Source organism: Armigeres subalbatus, chromosome 2 (assembly GCF_024139115.2).
Source record: "Armigeres subalbatus isolate Guangzhou_Male chromosome 2, GZ_Asu_2, whole genome shotgun sequence".
NCBI lineage: Eukaryota > Metazoa > Arthropoda > Insecta > Diptera > Culicidae > Armigeres > Armigeres subalbatus.
The window spans coordinates 66,110,419-66,126,767 of NC_085140.1; the positions used below are offsets into that span (position 1 = coordinate 66,110,419).

Sequence of the window (16,349 nt, forward strand, 5' to 3'; positions counted from 1 at the left end):
CAATTTCAATTCCTTCGGAAATTCTTCTAGGAACTTCTCCGGGCATTCCTCTCGGAACTCTTCCTTTAATTCCTCCGGGATTACTTCCAGGAAATTTTCCGGGAATACCTCCAAACATTCAATAGCGAAATCATCTAGCATTCCAATCTGGAATTCTTTTCGCAATTACTTCAGAATATCCTTCAAGAAATCCTCTAGAAATATCTTCATGAATTTCTCCTGGAATTCGTCCAAGTATTTCCCCAGAAATTCTTACAGGTATTTTTTCGGGGGTTTCTTCAGGTACTTCTCCAGGAATTCCTTCAGGAATTTCTCCGGGAGATTTTCCGCGGAAGTGTACTAGAATTCCTTCCGGGCTTCACTTGGAATTTACTCGGATATCTGCCAAGAGTTCTTCCAGAAATATCTTCGGAACAATCCGCAGGGATTTTCTTCAGCAATTCATCTGGGAATACTTGCAGGATTTCATCTGAGAATTTCTGCATTAATTCCTCCTGGTATTTTTTGGGAATTCCTTCAGATATTTTTTCGGAAATTCCTTTCGGAACTTCTCTAAGAATTAGTTCAGGACTTCCATGTGGGAATTCCTCCGGAAGTACTTGTGGGAGTTCCTCCGGGAGTTCTTCCAGGAGTTTTTCCAAGAAATTCTCCGGTAGTACCTCCAGGAACTTTACAGGGAATTCCTGGACGATATTTGGCAGGAATTTCACGGGAAATGGGATTTCGGAAGTTCCGTAAGAAATATTTGTTCTCTTCCTCTAGGGTATTCCACCGGATGTTCCTCTGAAGTTCCACCAGTAGTTCCTTCGGGAATTCAACCAGGCTTTCTTCCAAGAATTCATTTAGCATTTCTTTAGGCATTTATCTACAAATTCCTCCAGAAGTTCCTCGGAGAATTTCTCTGGGAGTTCTTACGGGAATTCCTCCGGGAGGTTCTTTCAAGAATTCTTTCAGGAGTTCCTCCTGGAATTCTTACAGAAGTTCCTTTAGGAGTTCATCCTAGAATTCTTACGAGAGTTCCTCCAGGATTTCCTCCGGAAATTCTTCCTGTAGTTCTTCAATAAATTCCTCCAGAAGTTCCACCGGCAGTTCCTCCGAGAATTCCTCTGATAATTTCTCCGGAAATTCCTATAGAAAATCCCCCGGGAGTTCCTCCGGAAATTACTCTGGGAGTTCCTCCGGGAGTTCCTTTTCAGAGAAACACCCGGAGAAACTGCCGGTGAAACTCCCGGAGGAATTCCCGAAGGAACTGCCGGAGGAGCTCCCGTAAGATCTCCCGTAAGAACTCCCGGAGGAATTTCAGGAGGAACTCCTAGAAGAATTCCTAGAGGACCTCCCGGATGAGCTCCCAGAGAAACTATCGGAAGAACTTCGGGAGGAATTTCCAGCTTAATTTCTGAAGAAAGCCTAAATGATTTCCTGAAAAAAGCTTAAATAATTTCCTGGAATAGTTTCTGGTTGAACTCCCGGAAGAATTTCCGGAGAAACTCCCGGATGAATTGCTGGTGGAATTCCCGGAGGAACTCTAGAAGGAATTTTCTGGAAGAATTTCTGAAGAAACTCCCGGAAGAATTTTCAAAGAAACCCCGGGGAAACTACCAGAAGCATTCTCAGAAACAAGAGAATTCATCTTATAGACAAATCTCGTCTAGCTGAAACCTTTGTTGGGGTTTGTAGCTGGACCATCTTCATCATCAGAGGACCTCCCGGAAAATTCCCTGATGAGCTCGCAGAGAAATTCTCGGATGAGCTTCTGGTGGAAAATCTATATGAATTCCTGAAGAAGCCTAAATAAATTCCAATTCTGCCGAAATTCCCGGAAGAATTTTCAGAGAAACTGCCGATAGAACTACCGGAATAATTTAATTATCGAAGGAAATCCTAGAGAAATTCTTGGTGGAAATGCCGGTGGAATTCCAGGAGGAATTTTCGGAGAAACTCCTGGAGGATCTCCCAGTGGAAATCTTGAAGTTTCCACCGGAATTCTTTCAGGATTTCATTGCGAATAATCTAGGAATTCCTCCGAAAATTGCATTCCTAAAGAATCCCTGATAGAATTTCGGATAGAATGCCCGGAGCAATTGTCGAAGGAATTCCTGGAGAAAGCTTGCATATTGATTTTTCTGCCTATTTTATAATAAATATTATTTCAGAGAGGATTTGTTTAGAAATTCAGATGTATGGTTCTAGTTTTCTTAAACTTATGGAAGAATGCAGGATTTTTATAATGATTGTTATAGCCGATTTTATATTCCTTCTGAATACTAAGTTCGTAAATATTTTTCTCACTTTATACAAAAATATCTGATGAGCAATAAATCACGCATTTTTAAATCCATTATTGTTTTAATCATTATTGTTTCGATTTGGTTTGGATTTGGTTTCATGTGTTTTTATAAAACTACTATAAAACAACGATTTAGAAAACCAGAAAAGTTGCCCCCCCCCCCTTCTCGAAATCCTGGCTACGGCCATGGTTCCTATTGTTATGATATTGATCTCTCAAGAAATAAAGATAGCAGCAGTAATATAAATATATTATTCTCTCAATTAAATACTAATATCATCCTCGTGTATAGTAACACCATAAAGCTGACCTTCAACATATCGATGTTAAACTGCGGAACAACGGCATAGAAAATGATATTTATCTAAAATTTCGCGGAAATATTATATTTGAATGAAATATTATACTTAAATTTTAGACTTATGTTAACTAGTACTGTGATTCAATAATTCCAAAATAATAGCTTTGTGAACGCTGGCAACGTTTTTAACTTCGTGAATTTCGGATATCTGATCCACGGGTAATTCCACTATGACCACCAAGTTAGTGAATTCCAAAATAAATTTGTAGATAATAAATTTAGCCTTCTAAACAACTTTTTAGCAAACGATAGTTCTCTATATCTCTCAGATTTCATTAGAACTAGTTTAAATGGTAGACTCATGTACACTTGAGCCGCCAAGTGCATAAAAATCAAACAAAACTGGCTTTTCCGCAAACGTTACCTTTAAGTGGTCTTGTTGTGTAGGGGTTATTACGCCTATCTAGAGAGTAGGAGGTTGAGGGTTCGAGTCCCTCCAAGACACGTGGATTCTTTTTCGCAAATTTCATATCAATTTGTCCATTTCGAAACATGTGCTGTGCATATGCACAGCCAAGAAATTTAACAAAAAAATGGTTTTCGTACGGATTTAAACCAAAATAAGGACTCACCTTTGGATTTTCCAAACCGTCAACCCTGTTCTCGGCAATCTTCCAGGCGCATCTTGTTATTCCAATTAATTTTCAGCAGTCTGTAACGCGCTATGTGATTTTCCACACCACACACCATTTTTCAGTGGTCTTCCAGACGCGCTTTGTGATTTTCCAAACCACAATCCGTTTTCCAGCGGTCTTCTTGACGCGCTTTGTGATTACCCAAACCACAATCCGTTTTCAGTGGTCTTCCAGAGGCGCTTTGTGATTTTTCAAATCACAATCCGTATTTCAGCGGTCACCTCGACGCACTTTGTAATTTTCCAAATCATAATAAGTTTTTCAGTGGTCTTCCAGACGCGCTTTGTTATCTTTCAAACCCCAATCCATTTTCTAGCGGACTTCCAGTCACGTTTTGTGATTTCCCAAACCACAATCCATTTTCCAGCGGTCTTCTACACACTCTTTGTGATTTTCCGTTTTCCGTTTTCCAGCGGTCTTCTAGAAGCGCTTTGTGATTTTCCAAACCACAATCCATTTTCCAGCGGTTTTCTAGACACGCTTTGTGATTTTCCAAACCATTTTCCAGCGGTCGTCCCGACGCACTTTGTGATTTTCTAAACCTCAATTCGTTTTCCCGCGGGCTTCCAGGCGCGCTTTGTGATTTTCCAAACCACAATCTGTTTTTCAGCGGTCTTCCAAACGCGCTGTGCGATTTTCCAAACCATTCCATTTTCCAGCGGTCGTCCCGATGCGCTTTGCAGTGGCGTAGCCAGAAAATCGGTCGGGGGGGGGGGGGTTACGCCCAAAACCACCCCCGTGGCTACGCCACTGGCGCTTTGTGATTTTCCAAACCACAATCCATTTTCCATCGTTCTTCTAGACGCGGTTTGAGATTTTTCAAACTACCGTCAAGGTACCATATTCTACGCATTTAAGATAATTTTGAAATAAAATCGTTGTTATCGAGAAACCATAATGATTTATGAATACATTTATGTAGTAACTATAATCCACGGAAGACTATGAGCCATGAAAATTTTGATTAAATTGACTAAACACATATATTATTAATCGATTTGTAAATTGCCATATGGTTCCATATTCTGCGCACAATAATAAAATCTCAGTTTAAGTAATTTTTTGTCTCATGAAATGGTTTTGAACATTTATACAAATATTTCATTACTTTTGTACGTTTTTAGTACCATGTGTATTTCCCAAAGTCTATCTCACGTTTTACCGTTCGAACTTTAATATAAGACGTGACGAATTAGACCCATACCCAATCGACTCAGCTGTGATGAATTGAGATGATGCCTGTGTGTGCTTGTATGTGTGTATGATGCATGTGCACAAAGATCTTATTTATTTTTCAAGTCCCCTATCCGATTTTTTTTTCTGTCTTTATTAAGGAGACTTTCAGCCCGAGGCTGGCTCGTCTCCGGATACCCTATCCGATTGCTCGCCATCGTCACAAGTTGCTTTCGAATATCCATTTTTTTCGTTAGACAACTTTACAGAACGATTATTGTGTTCATGTCAATGGTCAAGTCACAGTTTTGCCTTGATTACTAAAGTTTATATGGAATGGAAATAAAAGTAATCCAACGCGAATAATAAGACCAGTCCGACATAAATGCTAATATTACCCAAAGTGCTATTTTCTCAAATGTCGGAATGCCAGTTTGATCTAAGAAATCTCCGAGTGAGAAATTATGTCGATTTTTCAGGGAAAAATATTCGTGCTAGTCACGTGATATACACATTTAGATTAAATACCTCGATATTCCAAGTAGCAGATATCCCTTGTATCTTTACGGATAATCTATCTTCCCATTTTTGTTTTGCTCTTCTTGGTTTATTCCAGCATTTTGAATATGTTTCCTTGCCAAAACAGTTGCTACGTCTAATTTGGGTTGACAAGCCAGGGTTATTTTTTTTATAATTTTTTTTTTGTGATTTTGTGGTAATTCAGTTTTATTTCGTCATTATTACCCTTACTCTTGTTTACGGACGAACGATACTTTGCAACGAATGCGATTCGTTCGAACCGTTTCTCCATTTGATTTTGCTGGCGTAAACGAGAATGTGCTTCAACTTTCGTTCGAAAACTAGTTCGTACGTAAACAAGAATATGGGTATACATACATGTACAGATATTTACAATTGTAGTTCAAACGTTTTCAAAAAAAAAAAAATTATGTCTTTATTAAGGAGACTTTCAGCCCGAGGCTGGCTCGTCTCCGCGTTTCAAAATTAATTTAAGGCTAATTGGAACATCAGAGCGTCTACTACATCAATTCTACCATTACACTCGTTAACAATGCCGATGTATTTTACGAACAAGCGGAGAATCTCCGCTCGCGCAGTTCTTCCAATTCCTGGCAAAACAGGGCTCACGAGGTCCTCGAATGACAATCTCCTCCAACCATTCGTGTAGGCGACTGGCCTCTGCTGTAGGACCGTCCAGGCCGGGCCAACACGAATGCAGCTGCAAAACACGTGCTGAAGCGTTTCAGGTTCCTGTATGTTACAGTGTTGACAGTTCTCGTTCGCCACCAGTTGCATCACGTCCAGAAGCTTCCGATCGCTGCGATGAGGACAACTCTTTCATCCCAATATTTCCATCCTGTTTTAGAAGATGCGGGAGGGCAATATATAATCGCTGTTGAGCAGCGATATGGGCGGGTACACTCTGGCTGTGTTGTCGCCTCCCTTCTCTTCACTAACACGATGACGAAGGTATGGCGGAGATTGCCGTTGAGTGCTTCATTCATAAGCATGTTCAACTCACGGTGGATGACATCGTACATCTGGAGATAAAATTCTCGTGGGATCCCGTCTGCACCGAGGGATCGTTTGGGTGCGCTCGCCCTGATAGAAAACAGAATTTCTGCTGTTTGTATCTCCTCCATGATGCTTCGTTCAGTGGGTCGTTCCGATTGTCAGTTCTAACCATGCATTGTTCGCAGTAAAACGCTCGCCCGAGACCGTCGTACAGGGAACGTCGTGGAAAGCGAAACACCCTCTCGAAGCAGGCTATCGCAGCAAATTAGCGAGGTGAGGTGAAATTGAGATTTGTGGGTACAGTAATCGCAATTGTGCATCATTCCACAGCATCTCTGCTTTTCGGTAACGGAGGAGAAGTGAATCGCCCAGAAAGATCGTTCAACCGGACAACAGAAGACCCCGCTAAGGGTGAGTGAAAATACGAACTCCAGTTAACATCTCCGACTAAAGGGCACATGTACATTGCAGGGTCTTTTTGTTTTATCCAGTTTTCCGCGAGCGGTAATGGCCGCCAGCTTGCCTGCGGGTTAGTCTCTGATTTGACATTTCTGGAGGTCAACTGCACCCACCGCTCCGAGCATTCTGACCAATGTGGCATAAAAGAAGGTGCTGATTAAGTGAATTCAAGCCTTTTTATATACCACATTGATCAAAATGCTCGAACGGTGGGTGCAGTTGACCTCCAGAAATGTCAAATCAGAGACTAACCCGCAGGCAAGCTGGCGGCCATTACCGCTCGCGGAAAACTGGATACATTCTCGCTTCTCATTAGCGTACCGTGACTGGGTGTTACTTTGAGGCGCAAGCCTGCCGCGGGGCGTGGATCGGACAAGTCAAAAACAAACAACCGATTATCAGCGTGTGTTCGTGGTGTTAGAACGATTGTGAGCGGTGGTCCGCGTTGGGACGGACGGACGACACAGCATCGCAGTGAAAGCCGATGGATACCAAGAAGTGAGACATCGGAAGTGGGGTGTTTGCCTCGATGCGGCTATCGAGTGATCGTCGGAGGGTGGTCGCTGCGTCCAGAGTCTGCCTGGTGTCGGAACCAAGCAACATGAACGACTCAGTGGTAAGCGGTGTGTCGTTGGCTCCGCGGAGCGGTACCGTGAGTACCTACCATTAGTTTAAGAAAACGATTGTATGGGAATCGGGCCATAGAGTAGAGGATAGGTCTTGAGGTCAGGAGTGAGAATAGGCCACGATGAAAATGAATATAAGATAGGTCTTAAGGTCAGGAGTGAGAATAGGTCACGATGAAAATGAATATAATTAAACTGAAATATTCGCTTTGTGTTTTGTTGGTGCTCATAGCCCACAGTGTTTGTGATCGTTCCATCTAATGGTAGTTTCCACCTTGCTCTACCTAATCAGGAAATCCACAACAGCCTTCAGGGCTGGCTTTTAGAATATGTCAACCAAGACCACTTCAGCGGTTTGTGATTGTGTGCACAAGGACAACGATGAGTTGCGGTTGCGGTTGCGGTTTGTGTTTGCAACGAGCTGGGAGACACCGTTTGTGCAATAGACGAATCCAAGTAAAAATAAGAAGAAGAGACACGACGGTGTTAACTTTGACAGATCCTACAGCACAGCATAGGAAGATCATTTTAAAATGCTTATAATAAATTCTAGACAAATTGTAATTAAAATCTGATTGATGTAGGGTACGGAAAAAGTTCTGAATTACATATTTGGAAGCTTATCTCAACTTTTTGTATATTTTCCAAAAATGTATTTATCATACACTGCCGTCATACGCATATTTGTCCCATGTTTGCTGGGATTTCCTATGTATATGGAACAGTTATGCGTATAACGGCAGTACAGTTCGGACCTTTTTCCGTATCATACATCAATCATATTTTAATTAAATTTTGTCTAGAATTTATTATAAGCATTTTAAAATGATCTTCCTATGATGTGCTGTAGGATCTGTCAAAGTTAACACCGTCGTTTGTCTTCTTCTTATTTTTACTTGGATTCGCCTATTGGAGCAGCAGTTTGGCTGGCAGTTGGGTTTTTTGAGCCGGACAGTTCAGTCTGACTCGACGGCTGTGGCAAACTCATTGCTATCTATCAGGCTGTGCGTGAAACATGGCCGCCAATCACCCCTTCTTGTTCCTCCACAGTAAAATCCCATAAGGAACTGTCAGACTGTGCGTGAAGAATTTACCTTCGTAGTCGCGAACTGACATGCTGAGATGTTGATTTATAATCACACGCTGAAAATAACTTACTAAAACCCCACAACCAGCGCTGGTACAAGTAAGATATTTTAAAAAAACCCGTAAGATTTAGAAAGTTGCAGTCTTCTACAAATTTGTTCAAGAGGTCAACAAAAAACTGTCGCAGATCATATTATTTCGGAACTCATCCGCTTGGCGCCGCTAGTGTATATGGGAATACTCGTTTGAGTTGTTAGATATTTTGGAACCATTGAGATTTAGAAGTCTGCGGTCTTCTAAAAATGTGTTCTCCTTCTAAAAAACTAAAAAAAAACAATCGTTCAATGAACCAAACAGGTGATTCACCGTCGGCTACTTGAATTTGCCGCACATAATCAGGGATATTTTGGTTTTCGATATGGGTGACTCCAATTAACCAGAGATTTGAGATGATTAGATAACCTGGTGTACAAACTCCAACACCATAATACATACTGCTGCCTGGTGAAAATAATCCACAATTATCCTGGCTACAATCGCATATTTGTCTCAATTTTCTGAACAAAAATGGAGAAGCACAACACTGTCAAATGAAATTAATCCAATAGAAATACAATTTTTTGTTAAAAGAGAGTGTTCCTGCTTTATTCATAATAATTAGATTTGTACCTCCCTTCTATGCAATAATTTTCGGATGAATAAAAAATACAACATAAAAATGAGAATATTTAAGATAAACAACAGATCAGTCTTGCAGCGCATATCCATATCACAATTGAGTTTCATACATTTCACCCCAACTGGGTCCTATTTTGACCTTAACTCTCAAAGGCAAACTAAGTTTCGCGCAGTTCTCCATACTAGATTTAAGAATCTTGGCAACGTTTCTGGCCTGATCCTTTGGAACTTCGAAAATCAGCTCGTCATGCATGTGCAGCACAAGCTCCACCAGTCCTAACCGAAGCGTTCCGCGGTACTTGCGCAGATTACGTATCATTCGCAGAATCGAGTTCTTCAGAATATCCGCTGCCGAACCTTGAATCGTTGTGCAAACAGCTTGCCGTTCCGCCTCGGAACGTTTCTTCGGATCTGTACTATGGATCGCTGGAAGGTAACGCCTCCTGCCAGTGAGCGTTTCGATGTAGCCACGTTCTCTGGTGACTTGAACCACCTTGTCGGCATAGCGCCGTATCTCCGGATAAGTTGAATGGAACTGCTCCATCAGCGTACGAGCCGTGTCTTCATCAACGTTCAGTTCCTCAGCCATCGATCTGGCGCCCATACCATAAATCACCCCGTATACGATGGTTTTGGTATAGTTCCGTAGCTCGTCTGATACCAACGTCTCATCCTCGATGTGGTTCCATTTCGCAGCGATCCCGCGAAAAACATCTTTCCCACCATGCATCACCGCCAGAAGCTTTCGGTCTTGTGACAGATGCGTTAGAACACACAGCTCCAGCTGGCAGAAATCTGCTGACAGCAAAATACGATCCGGATCGGAGCAGGCAAACGTGCTACGACAGCTGAACATTTCTACTTGACCGGGGTCAATTTCCACCTGTTTTTAATTACATTAATTTAAAATTGTTAAATTGTAAACTGACATCAAATTGTGTCAAACTTACCTTGAAATCTTTCACCACATTCTGCAAATTTGGCTCTTGCATGGAAATCCTTCCGGTCGAGGTAAAACAATAACTGCTTCCGTAGACCCGCTTACCGTCTCGAATCGCCCTGTGGAGTGGCTCGACCGTTCGACTAAGATTACTCTCGATCTTCCTGTACGCTATGACTAGGGCCGCCAGCGGAGAATCGATCTTCTCCAGCACCTGGCGGCAGGTTTTCACCCTACCGCTACGTTCACGGGGCACCTTCAGCACCGCAGCCACATCGCTGGCAGAGCCAAAGTTCAACCGTCGTCCTCCGTTCAACATTCGGACTCGTTCGCTAATCCGCTCCTTGGCCACCTTGAGTCGCTCGATCAGGTGAGTCAGCTTGTTGCTATCGGCTGGGAAGCCAACCAGTTCCATCCGTGCCAATGCTGCGTGCGTGGGCATTTCCCGCTGCGTGAATGTGGTACGCATCTCCTGTGCTCGATCTACCTGATCGAACTGGGCTATCTGTGCACGGATTAAATGCGATACGAGGAAACTCTCCACGGTGCATCTGAGAAATGTGAAATATGAGAGGTTTTATTGGAAGGGGAGTGGACCATAAGAACATTACCTAATTTGAGCATCGATTGTGCTCATGTAGTTCGAGCCCGAACCGGAGGATCCAGGGCAATGCCCCGCAATTTGACACAGAGTGGTTAGCTCTGGACAATAATGCTGAACCTAGACGAAAAGTAAGCGAAACGTGAGTTGGAGACGCTTATCAAATGACCATCATAAATTTTATGATTTAGCTTCAATCAAATGAGGCTGAAAAAAAAAACACCTCAATATCACATACCATGGCTTTAACGGGTATGACTTTCTCCTCTGCTTGCAGCAACCAGCATGCCACTTTTGGATCACGCAGATTGGCAACCACTTCCTGCTCTAGCGATAGTAGTCCACTTCGATAGACCATCTTAAGCTGATCTTTTGCGTCGTACAGATCGACGGTGACACCTTCACGCTCCAGCAATCGTCCAACTAATAGTTTCTTCTGGTCACATGTTACTGAGGAACATTTTTTAAGATTCAAAAAGTAAACCACATTTTCTGTTTTTTCGTCGTCGGTTACCGGAAAAGTGAAAGCAATTCCACTAAGGTAGAGGTTATCACCAAACAAGAACGGATAATTTCTGACAACTTCATCTTGGTCACTTTTTTCTTGCTGATTGATCAATAAATTGCCTCCGATAACTGACTTTGAACAGCCGTACTTACTTACAGCAAACGATACACTAACAAACTCGGATTGATCTAAAATTGATGCAAAATTTTCGAATAAATCTGTATCCGCACAAAGATCCACTACGCTCAAATTATCGTATCTACCACCCCCCAATTGTTGGGATTGCTCCTTATCTTCACTTATTACGTGTGAAAAGTTCATTATTAGTGAATTATGAAACTGTTCGATCTCCCTGTTGCTGTCCAGTTCGGACACTTCAAACGACGTCACCGAGGGAACTTGTTGTCGTGATCCGTCGGGAGGTGTTTTTTCCGGCGCTTTTTGCTCATTTACCTGGACGGGGGAAAATAAGTTTTCGCTATCAACTTTCTCGCCTGAAGTCGATTTATCTGCCACCTTTTCCTCTAAGCTATCCACCCAATGTGGATTGCACACACCCATCTCCAACTGGATGTATTGGCGGGCTTCTTTCACCATTAAGTTTGCCGCTTCCTGTACGGTCAACCCAGCTCGCCCAGTCACGTACAGATTCCTCTGATTGAGTCTCCGTCGGGTTTCGAAATCCTCTTCACCGTTGCGACGTTGCTCCGTTTCGAAACTCACACAGTTGTACAAAATTCGCTCAACCTCAAGCGGATCGCTATTGGCCAACTCCAAGAGGCCGGTTACGCCAGCGTTGAATAGCAGCCGAGCTCGTTGCCCGTTCAGACTGGAAATTCGCATCAAGTCCAACAGGTCCGGTTGTACGCCAAAAAAGAGCCGCTCCTTGAACTGAGTGATGATCATCGCTAGCAAGTTCCAGTTGAGCGATGTGCAGAATGCTGTGACAATACCTAAAATAATATTATAAACATCATTTAAACCACATATGCTTGATAATTAACTGAAAGTATCAGAAGGCTGTAAAGTATCAGAAGGCTGAAATTGGCGGGATGCAATGAATCCCAACCGTAGGGGAAGGTGGGTAGACTTGATCCCCGGGGAGACTTGATCACCCCCTGTTTTATCAAGAACTAAAGTAGTTTTGTTCTAGCGTATTTTTAGTATAGATGCTCTAGACAATTGACCTTTATGTTGTGAGTTATTTTTTGGATTGACAACCTTATTTATTCTGCAGGGCGGTTTGTATGTTTTGACCTTCCTAAAGATTTTTTTATTGGCCACGCAAAATTTGAATAACTTTTCATAACAATGACCAAATGCTTTCGTTTTTTCACACCACAAAGCCATAAATGTGCTTAATGATTTGTACTGATGAAAATATCAACATTCCATCAAGGTTTTAGGATATTTTGATTTGAAGTTATTGCCTCAATGTGGGGATACTTGATCCCCCATTAGTCACCCATACAAAAATTTGGCGAAAAAATTCAAAAAAATATAAATCTGTTCTCAGGTTTCTAATTTTTTGTAGATTCGACAGATTTGATAAAGGGTTGGCAGGAAAACATATTTATTGTGTAGATATCATAGAAAGGGGATCAAGTCTCCCCAAATTTTAAAATTGCATGTGCTGTCGAATTCAATAGCAAAGAGCGTTCATGTATACGCACAGCAATTCGAAAATTGCGCGTATTTTGAAGTAAAAATATTTAAAAAATCTGATAGCACATTTCCAATTTTATCAAAGCAAGTTCTTGGAGAGGGATCAATTTCCCCCGAATATTTTAAAAGTAGATTTTTGACAGCACTCTAAAAAATCGATTGTGTATCAATAACAACAATAATTTAAAGACTGTCATACATCAGTAAAGTTAAATACTATATTTTTTAGAGAGTCTGTGTGGAAATTGCGTATGTTTATTTATTTTTGGCTGTGATACATCGGAAATCAGAAAAGGGGATCAAGTCTACCCAGTCTCCCCTACGATAGATTACAAGTTTAAGTGGTTGAATAGTAAATAATGAGTGAAGAATAAAAAATTAAGAATGAAGAATAAGGAATTTAAAATTAAAAAAATAAAGAACAAAGAACGAAGAATACAGAATATAAAAAAAGACTGAAGAACAAAAAAGGAGAATAAAGAAGCAAAAAGGAATAAGGAAATAGGAGGAAGAAAGAATGAAAAGGAAAGACGGATAAAGAAGGAAGAAGATAATAGGAACAAGAAAGAATTAGGAATAATGAAGAAGACGGAAAAAGGAAGAAGGAACCAGGGAAAAGAGGAAAAAAAGGAAGCAGAAAGAAGGACGAAAGAAGGCGGAAGAAGACAAAAGGAAGAAGGAAAAAGGAATGAGAAGGAAGTAGGAAAAAAGAGGAATTTGGAGGAAAGAATAAGCAAAAAGAAGAAGGAAGGAAGAAAAAAGGAAGATGGAAGAAGAAAGAAGGAAGATGGAAAAAGGGAGAACAAACTTGGAAGTAGGAATAAGAAAGAAAGAAGAAGGAAGATGAAGCAAGGAAGAATAAAAACGTTTTTGGAAAACAGAAAAAGGAAAAAGAGAAATTGAAGAACGAAGAAGAAAAACAGGAAGAATGAAGAAGGTGGTTGAAAGACGGAAGAAGAGAAATGGAAGAACGAAAAAGAAAAAAAGAAGAAGGAAAAAGTAAAAGGTATACGGAAGGAAGAAAAGGAAAAAGGAAGAAAGAAAAAAGAAGGAGGAAGAAGCAAGAAGATAGTTGGAAAACGGAAGAAGATGAAGAATGGATAAACGAAAAAGGAAAAAGAATGAAAGAAAATTCAAAAGGAAGAAAGAAAAAGGAAAGGAAGAAGGTAGAAGAAAGAAAAACCCAGATTAATCCACCTAGCAGTGATGATGCCTTTCTCGTGCATTTTAAAATATATTGAAAAAATCACATTAGAAAGGTCAAAAACGCTCTTTCGGGGAATAGATCATATTTTTTCGATTATTTTGCATGTTTTTGCATTGATTAAAATGCATTGCCACCATTTGAAAAAAAACTCGGAGGAACCATTGAGAGAAAAAAACAAGATTTTTCAATAATTCCGAAATGCAATGTCTGATCGACCCAATGTTTAATAGCAAACAATGGGACCGCATTCCCCATCAAATGAAATCGAAACATGTTGCGAGTTAGTCGGATAATGTTAAGTTCCAAAAAGTGTATCTACATAACTTGTAGACATACACACACATACATACACACAAACAGACATCATCTCAGTTTGTCGAGCTTAGTCGATCGGTATATAACACTATGGGTCTTCGGGTCTTTTATCAAAAGTTCTTTTTTGGAGCAATCATATAGCCTTTCGGTACAACTTTGTTGTACGCGAAAGGTAAAAAGAAGGCAAAAGTAAACAGGAATAAAAAAGAAATAAGAAATAATGATGTGATCATGGGGCCCTCCTTAGCCGTGCGGTAAGACGCGGGGCTACAAAGCAAGACCATGCTGACTCTGGCGGAGCCAGCTATTGTTATATGGTGGGGCACCGTTTGGTGCGAGAATAATAGCCGTTGAGAACAATGGTGTGATTGCATCGTGTGGTGCCCCACCTCTGTCTCCGCCAGTGGCTGAGGGTGGCTGGGTTCGATTCCCGATTCGGATTGGAAATTGTCTCGAATCCTTGGGCATAAAAGTATCATCGTGCTAGCCTCATGATATACGAATGCAAAAATGGTAACCTGGCTTAGAAACCTGGCAGTTAATACATGTGGAAGTGCTTAATGAACGCTAAGCTGCGAGGCGAGTCTGTCCCAGTGTGGGGATGTAATGCCAATAAGAAGAAGAAGAAAGAATGATGAAGAAACAAGGTCAAGGAACAAGGAAGAAGGAAAAGAAAGAAGAAATGAGGATGAAAGAAAAAGGAAGAAGGTAGTTGGTAAACGGAAGAAGGAAGAAAAAATGGAAGAACGAAGGAGGAAAAAGAAGGAGGAAGTAACAAGGAAGAAGGTAGTTGGTAAACGGAAGAAGGAAGAAAAAGATGGAAAAACAAAGAGGATCAAAGAAGGAAAAAGAAGAAAAAAGGAAGAAGGAAAAATTAAAAGTAAGAAGGAAGAAAGAAAACGAGGAAAAAAGAAAAAAGAAGTAGAAAGGAAGAAGAAAACAGGAATAAGGAAGAAATCAGAAAGAAACTCTAGCAGCACGGCCAGATTCAGTCACAATCAATTTGCTGTAAATCATTTTCCGCTGACTTGTGCTGCTCGGGACAAAGAAGGAGGAAGAAATCGAATAATGCTAAGTTCCAAAAAGTTCCACACACACATACATACACACAAACAGACATCATCTCGATTTGTCGAGCTTAGTCGGAGGAATAAGGAAGAAAAAAGAATGAAGAAGTTAAAAGGAAGAAGATATTGGATAACGGAAGAAGGAAGCAGAAGACTGGAAGAACGAAGAAGGAACAAGGAAGAAAAGAACGAAAAAAAGAAAAAAACGGTGAACGAAAAAAAACGGAAAAAAGAAGAAGTAAAAACGAGGAACGAAAAAGAAAAAAAGAAGAAGGAGGAAGGAAGAAGAACGGAGGAAGAATAGAGAAAAAAAGGAAGAAGAGAGATGGGAAATGGAAGCAAGAAGAAGAAAGAAGAATACAGGATAAAAAGTGAAAGAAAAAAGTAGTAAGAAAGAGTGAAAAATAAGGATGAAAGAAAATTCAAAAAGGGAATTGAAAGTAGTAAAGAAGAAAACAAGCAGAGATAAAGAAAAATTCAAAAATTAAAGGGGAAGAAGGAAGAAGTGCGGTACGACGCGCGGCTAAAAAGCAAGACCATGCTGAGGGTGGCTGGGTTCGATTCCCGGTGCCGGTCTAGGCAGTTTTCGGATTGGAAATTGTCTCGACTTCCCTGGGCATAGATGTATCATTGTGCTAGCCTCATGATATACAAATGCAAAAATGGTAACTTGGCTTAGAAACCTCGCAGTTAATAACTGTGGAAGTGCTTAATGAACACTAAGCTGCGAGGCGGCTCTGTCCCAGTGTGGGGATGTAATGCCAATAAGAAGAAGAAGAAGAAGAAGGAAGAAGAAAAAATGAAAATTGAGAAAGGATGATGAAAAAAGCAAGAAAAAGAAAGGAAGATAGATAAAAGGAATAAAAGTTAGAAGAAGAATTAATGAAGTAAGAAAAAGGAAAGAAAGAAGGAAAACGGAGAACTGACTATTTCCCAGCCATTTCTTCTCATTCGGTATAATGATCATCGAGCCTAATGACCGTTCGACCTAATGGCCTCTGGCCTAACGGCCAAGTCAAGATACTAAGTCAAGCGTGTGGATGGAATTTCTTGCTGTGCATTTTTTGATTTTTATCAAGTACATCTTGTGTCGAATTATGCTGATTGCAGGAAAAGTTGCTTGGTCTCTGCCGTTTGAAACGATTAATAGGTACCAAACATCCCTTTTTGGTCTATCGCTAGCACGGATTTCCACATACCTAGAG

At 40.9% G+C, this 16,349-nt stretch overlaps 1 protein-coding gene across 1 annotated transcript in view; it reads right to left on the bottom strand.

Moving 5' to 3' along the window:
- Positions 1-8,890: 8,890 nt before the first annotated feature.
- LOC134208784 (DNA polymerase theta) overlaps positions 8,891-16,349 on the bottom strand; it is a 51,984-nt gene continuing 44,525 nt past the window's right edge. Inside the window, exons 5-8 of the mRNA XM_062684729.1 lie at positions 10,621-11,843; positions 10,393-10,502; positions 9,792-10,332; positions 8,891-9,724 (exon numbers count right to left, since the gene is read on the bottom strand). Of these exons, the coding sequence (XP_062540713.1) occupies positions 8,933-9,724; positions 9,792-10,332; positions 10,393-10,502; positions 10,621-11,843 (2,666 nt within the window). The 3' untranslated portion in view covers positions 8,891-8,932. The remainder of the gene's footprint in view (positions 9,725-9,791; positions 10,333-10,392; positions 10,503-10,620; positions 11,844-16,349) is intronic.